This window comes from Erythrolamprus reginae, chromosome 1 (genome assembly GCF_031021105.1).
Source record: "Erythrolamprus reginae isolate rEryReg1 chromosome 1, rEryReg1.hap1, whole genome shotgun sequence".
Classification (NCBI taxonomy): Eukaryota; Metazoa; Chordata; class Lepidosauria; order Squamata; family Dipsadidae; genus Erythrolamprus; species Erythrolamprus reginae.
In genome coordinates this window covers 371,475,692-371,481,691 of record NC_091950.1, presented here as the reverse complement: position 1 = coordinate 371,481,691, position 6,000 = coordinate 371,475,692, and the positions used below count along the sequence as shown (strand labels likewise).

Here is a 6,000-nt window from a genome sequence, read left to right as displayed (position 1 = left end):
CAAAGAACACCAATTGACAGAATGTAATTGATTCAAAGGAGATCAAAAGAAGATGGAAGGCATATATTGAAATACTGTAGCAAGATCAGTATCAAAGATACTAGAAGATGAAGTAAGATTACTGTCCAATTATTACCAATTCAAAAGGCTATTGGAACTGATGGAATACAGAAATAAAGCAAGCAGAATAATAATAAATAATGTTCAGTAAAGGTTCTAAACAAACTATACCAGTGACCAATAGCTATACTTCTGAGATGCACCCACATTGTCGTTCCACCTGCCAGGGCTACAAGCCCATTTTAAAGTTTCTCTCCTCTCCCCTCCCCTAGGACAAAACCTGCAACAACAACAACAAAACCCATGCTTCTGAGGACCCACAAGATGGCAATATTTAAGGAAAGTGACCTAGGCACACAGGTATCTTATCCAACTCTGCTGGGATGGACAGATGTCTTCAGGGAGAGACTTAACAAAAGACCTTAAGAGCATCTGCAAGCTATTACACAATATCCTCAATTTCACATGCTACCAAAATAATTTAGGATTGTTGAAGGCAATTAAAGCCAGCCTGATATGGAAAAGGAGAGGGCAGATGTTTCAAGCTTAGCTTTTGAAAAAGCCAAAGAATATGAGATACTGTATTTTATTTTATTTTATTTATTTATTCATTCGTTCATTCATTCATTCAAGTAATTGGTAGTATGCAAAGAAATAACACTGTTAATATACATGATATTAGTACTAATAAGAGAAAAACCTCTGACAGGAACGGTAGGCATGCTGGTGCACTTACGCACGCCCCTTGTATGTATATGTATGCATGTATGTATGTATGTATGTATGGATGGATGGATGGATGGATTGATTAACTGGATTTTTATCCTGCCCCTCTCCGTGGACTCAGGGTGGCTTACAACATGTGAAAAAATACAGTTCTGAAATCCAATAAAACTAAAAACAAACAGTCTAAAACTCCAATTTAATCTAAAAACAGTCATATTCAATCCACCAACATACTTTCCTTTCAACATACAGTACATTCATCCACAGGCAGGAGCTGACGATTAGTGTTCCCAGGCTTGTCGGCACAGGTGGGTCTTCAAATTCTTAGGAAATAATATTTTTGAAGCGCACACCGTATAATTGAGGAAGCCAAAAGAATACAAAAGAAAAAGTCATTATGTGCTTTGATGACAGAAAAGCCTCGTGAGTCACGTCAAGCTGTGGAATGTGCTTAGAAAAATGGGAATTCCAAAACACCGCCTCCTATTGCCTAGCAATAACATTAACATAGACACGGATGCACAACGCTTGGAAGAACACGTGCACACCCATTGCAGGTAAATAAACAAGGAACTGATGCTCCAGAGTGCAATGCCTGGCAAAACAAGGACACCTAGTGGCCAAAAGGGGAAACAGCAAAAAAAAAAGTGTTGAAAGTTAGCTTTTTTCTCGCGAGTCTTCCAAGACACGCTTATTAGCTTAGTAAACCAGACCCAAACGAGCATAGAGAGGAAGAGTCTTCCCATCAGCATCTCATTAAAGACTCCGCTTCGCTGGAGCGTCGGCGGAAACTCAGCGCGCCGTTCCCGCCGCAACCTCCATGGTCACACGCTGATTGGGGATTTCTGGGAGTTGAAGTCCAAACGGGCTAATCCGAAGAGAAAGCGATTCTCGGGGATTTCATGGTCTCTGACGGCTGCGATTCGACGCGTACTTCCTGCTCCTCCCCTCGGCCGGATCGCCGCTTCCTCCGCTTTGAAAGCCTGGATTTTGCTGCAGTCGCTGCAGTCGCTGGCTTTAAATGCTGGACGCAGGCTGATCAAAGGGAAGGCGAAACAAGCGGCGGCGTTGCGTATCCTCCCGTAGCCAAAGCTGGAAAAAGGTGAATTGGGGAGGTTGCGGCGTTCAGGGAGGTGCCGCACGTGGGAACCTCGAGAGCTGCTTAGGTTCATGAGAGTTGCTACCCTTCTGTTATGATTTTTTTAAAAGGTTTATTTTCCTTATTTTTGCAGTTCAAAGTTTCAGGGCTTTTGCAGGTTTATGAGGTAGCAATAGCATTTACATTTATATACCGCTTCGCAGTGCTTTTACAGCCCCTCTCTAAGCGGGAAATATCAGGGAATTCGTGGGAAAAAATGGGATATATCAGGAAAAAACCCCCAAACTGTATTAATGTTTAAAAGTCAGGGCAAAATCATGTAAAAAACAAACAAATGGATCGTGCTGCCTGGCAGAGTCAAGAAAAATGAGCACAACTGAGGCAACAACTTGTTTCCTCAGCTACTGATATTTCTCCACAGCTTAGCCATTTGGTATGACGTCATCTACAACTGTGCCTTAACTAGACCGCAAGTTACAGGGAAATGTCAGGAAAATATCAGGGAATTTCAAAATGCTTTCCCCCTGGACACCCTGATAGTAATAAAGTACATGTATTAATACAACATTTATTTCATAAGCTACAGAGGTTTTTTTCCTTACATGTGCAAAAATATGCAAAGTTCCTGTCTAAATGATGACAAAAGCCCATCTGGTTAGTAGTATGTTGTAGCAATAGTCTTTAGACTTATATGCCGCCTCATAATGCTTTTACGGCCCTCTCTAAGCTGTTTTACAGAATCAGCATATTTCCCTCAACATTCTGGGTCCTCATTTTATCCACCTCAGAAGGATGGAAGGCTGAGTCAATCTTGACACTCCTGTATTAGAGCAGTTCTCAAAGTATAGTTTGGAGATCCCTGGGGTTTCCATGACCCTTTCAGTGGATCTGTGAAGTCAAAAACAGTGGTACCTCTACTTAAGAACTTAATTCGTTCCATGACCAGGTTCTTAAGTAGAAAAGTTTGTAAGTAGAAGCATTTTTTCCCACAGGAATCAATGTAAAAGCAAATAATGTGTGCAAACCCATTAGGAAAGAAATAAAAGCTAGGCATTTGGGTGGGAGGAGGAAGACAGTCGCTTCCCAAGGAAGAAGGTGAGGTGAGGGGAATCAAAAAAATCCAAAATTTAAGGCTTTTTTTAAAAAAAAATTTTTTAAAGAGGGACTCTGAGGCGGTGAGGAGGAGCACGCGCTTCCCACACATCCGGCACAAGGCTGCCTCCCATACACTGCACCAGAGAGAGAAATCCAGGGGGATGACAGGAAACTGGCTGGACCTTTGTGCCGCTCTCAAATTTCCTGGGATTTTTTTCTGGGCTCGGGTTCTTAAGTAGAAAATGGTTCTTAACAAGAGGCAAAAAATTTTTTTGAACACCCGGTTCTTATCTAGAAAAGTTCTTAAGTAGAGGCGTTCTTAGGTAGAGGTACCACTGTATTTTTAATTTATAATAGAGTAAATTGTTGTTTTAATTTATAATAGAGTAAATATTGATATTTAAAACCCACATAAACCAAAGCTTTTTGGGATCCTCTATCATTTTTTTAAATGTAAGGGTCTTGAGACAGCTTTCTGTCACATGAATTGACCGGTCAGGTCCCCCAGTGACCGGTCAGGCCCCACAGAATCGGCCTTCTCCAGGTTCTGTCAACTAGACAATGTCGCTTGGCGGGGCCTAGGGGGAGAGTGTTCTTTGTGTGGGGCCTGGCCCTCTGGAATCAGTTCCCACATTTATACTGCTTCCACCCTCCTTGCCTTCCATTTATTTATTAGATCTTTGCCCCCGGCCAATAAATGTGTTGAGAGAATGTTGAGTGAATGGAATGATTGGGGTTTTTTTTTAGATTTTTTGACTAATTAATTGGATTTAAGATTTTGTATACTGTATATTATCTGTTGTGAGCTGCCCCGAGTCCTTGGAGAAGGGCGGCATAGAAATCCAAGAAAGAAAGAAAGAAAGAAAGAAAGAAAGAAAGAAAGAAAGAAAGAAAGAAAGAAAGAAAGAAAGTGCTTGACAATTGTTTTGTAATAATGCAAAATCACAATTGCTCCAACCTTGTTTTCCTCACATCTTATTCATTAAATACTTTCCTACAATGAAATTTAGGTAGTCCCCAAATTATGACCACAGTTCAGCCCAAAATATATAGAATAGAATAGAATTCTTTATTGGCCAAGTGTGACTGGACACACAAGGAATTTGTCTTTGGTGCAGATCCTCTCAGTACACACAAACAAAAAGATACACTTGTCAAGAATCATGAGGTACAACACTTAATGATCTTCATAGAGGTCAAATAAGCAATCAGGAACCAATATTGTAAATTGTAAGGATATGTTGCTAAATGAAACATTTGTTAAGTGAGTTTGCCCCATTTTATGACTTCTCCCAATTGTTAAGTGAATTATTGCATTTGTTAAATTAGTAACATGGTTGTTAAATGAATCTGGATTCCACATTGACTTTGTCGCCGGATCACTAAAGGTGACTACATGACCCCCTGACACTGCAACCCTTATAAATATGAATCACTATCCAAACATCTAAATGTTGATCATGTGACCATGAGAATGATTGCAAATGTGAAAAATGGTCATAAGTCACTTTTTGCAGTATGAACAGTCACTAAATGAACTGTTGTAAATTGAGGACTACCTATAATGGGCATTTCCATCTTGGTGTCTTAAGCTTTCAGGGGCTGGAAACTGCTTGAAAAACAATCTGAATTTGATTATTAATATGTTAATATATTCATGGATTAATATGGATCTAGTAGTCTATGTATGACCAACAAAAAATAAATAAAAATGCAAAATGCACCTTCATTTTCCTTTCTTCTGGGTCTTTTCCTTCATGATCTACATTTCATGACCACTTGTCATTTTCCATCTTTATTGTGTTGTGTTGTTTTGTTATCTGTCCCTTTACACACACACACACACCAAGCTTTGCAATTTCTTAATTTATTTCTTATTTCATTTAAGAGATAAGCTATTTCATGTCACCTTCCCCAAAATCCAGTGAAATCTGTTAAGCTGACTTGATGAGTGGATATTTGAATTTCTCACATTCTCCATCTAAGACTTTAGACATGGCCTCAGAGCGATTTTTCCTTGCTTACAGCTACTTCTCCCTTGTACATTGATGGTACTAGTGATTACTTAAAAGATCCATACACAGATAACATAAAAGATAATTTATTTATTAATTTATTATTTAGATTTGTATGCCGCCCCTCTCCGCAGACTCGGGGCGGCTCACAGCACGACACAGCAATACATAACAAATCCAAATATAATTTAAAATATTTTAAAAAGAACCCCATTTTACTAACAAACACACACACAAACATACCATGCATAAATTGTACATGCCCGGGGGAGGTGTTTCAGTTCCCCCATGCCTGACAAATGAAAGACAAGAGGACATTGTTTATATATATAGGCCGAAATAGTGCTATCCTAGTCTCCCTTAATTTTAAAATATATATATATATCTCCTCCCTGGTACAGAGCTGGAAGGGATCAGGTCTGATAGCTCAACTGCTAATTCTCTGCCTTACAAGGCAGAGTCCACCAGATCAAATCCCAGTAAGGAAGGGTGTGGCTAGCTGATGAGGCCAGAACAAGGCCGAAATGGGACCATCCTAGTCTCCCTTAATTTTAAAATTCCAGCTAAAAAAACATTTGACATACATATATATATATATATATATATATATATATATATATATATATATATATATATATATATATCTTTCAGATGTCTATAAAATCAGAGCAGATTTTTAAAAATTCTTTGACAAAACTGTTGTTGATGTATGTAAAATCAGCAGATTTTTCAATTCCATGCATCGAATCTGTTGTTAATATAAATATTCAAGGATGCCTGTTCAAAAATATCAGATTTGCAATTGGCAACGTCCACCTGTATTTTGGCAGTCTTAAGAATGGGGAAAAACTCACATATAAAACTATTTTCTTTTCTCAGATGTCAGAATACTCTAAACGAAAAAGAACTGCAACAAAACTTGACATTTCAAATGATGAACTACCTTCCTTCTTTACATCGTGAGTTAAAATTTATGATCAGTATGTTCTAATTTCTATTCAATCT

At 38.7% G+C, this 6,000-nt stretch overlaps 1 protein-coding gene across 1 annotated transcript in view; it reads left to right on the top strand.

Annotated features, from left to right (window-relative positions):
• The first annotated feature begins 1,505 nt into the window (after nucleotides 1-1,505).
• Nucleotides 1,506-6,000, top strand: part of SRBD1 (S1 RNA binding domain 1) — a 175,212-nt gene continuing 170,717 nt past the window's right edge. The window contains exons 1-2 of the mRNA XM_070734549.1: nucleotides 1,506-1,888; nucleotides 5,875-5,954. Of these exons, the coding sequence (XP_070590650.1) occupies nucleotides 5,875-5,954 (80 nt within the window). The 5' untranslated portion in view covers nucleotides 1,506-1,888. The remainder of the gene's footprint in view (nucleotides 1,889-5,874; nucleotides 5,955-6,000) is intronic.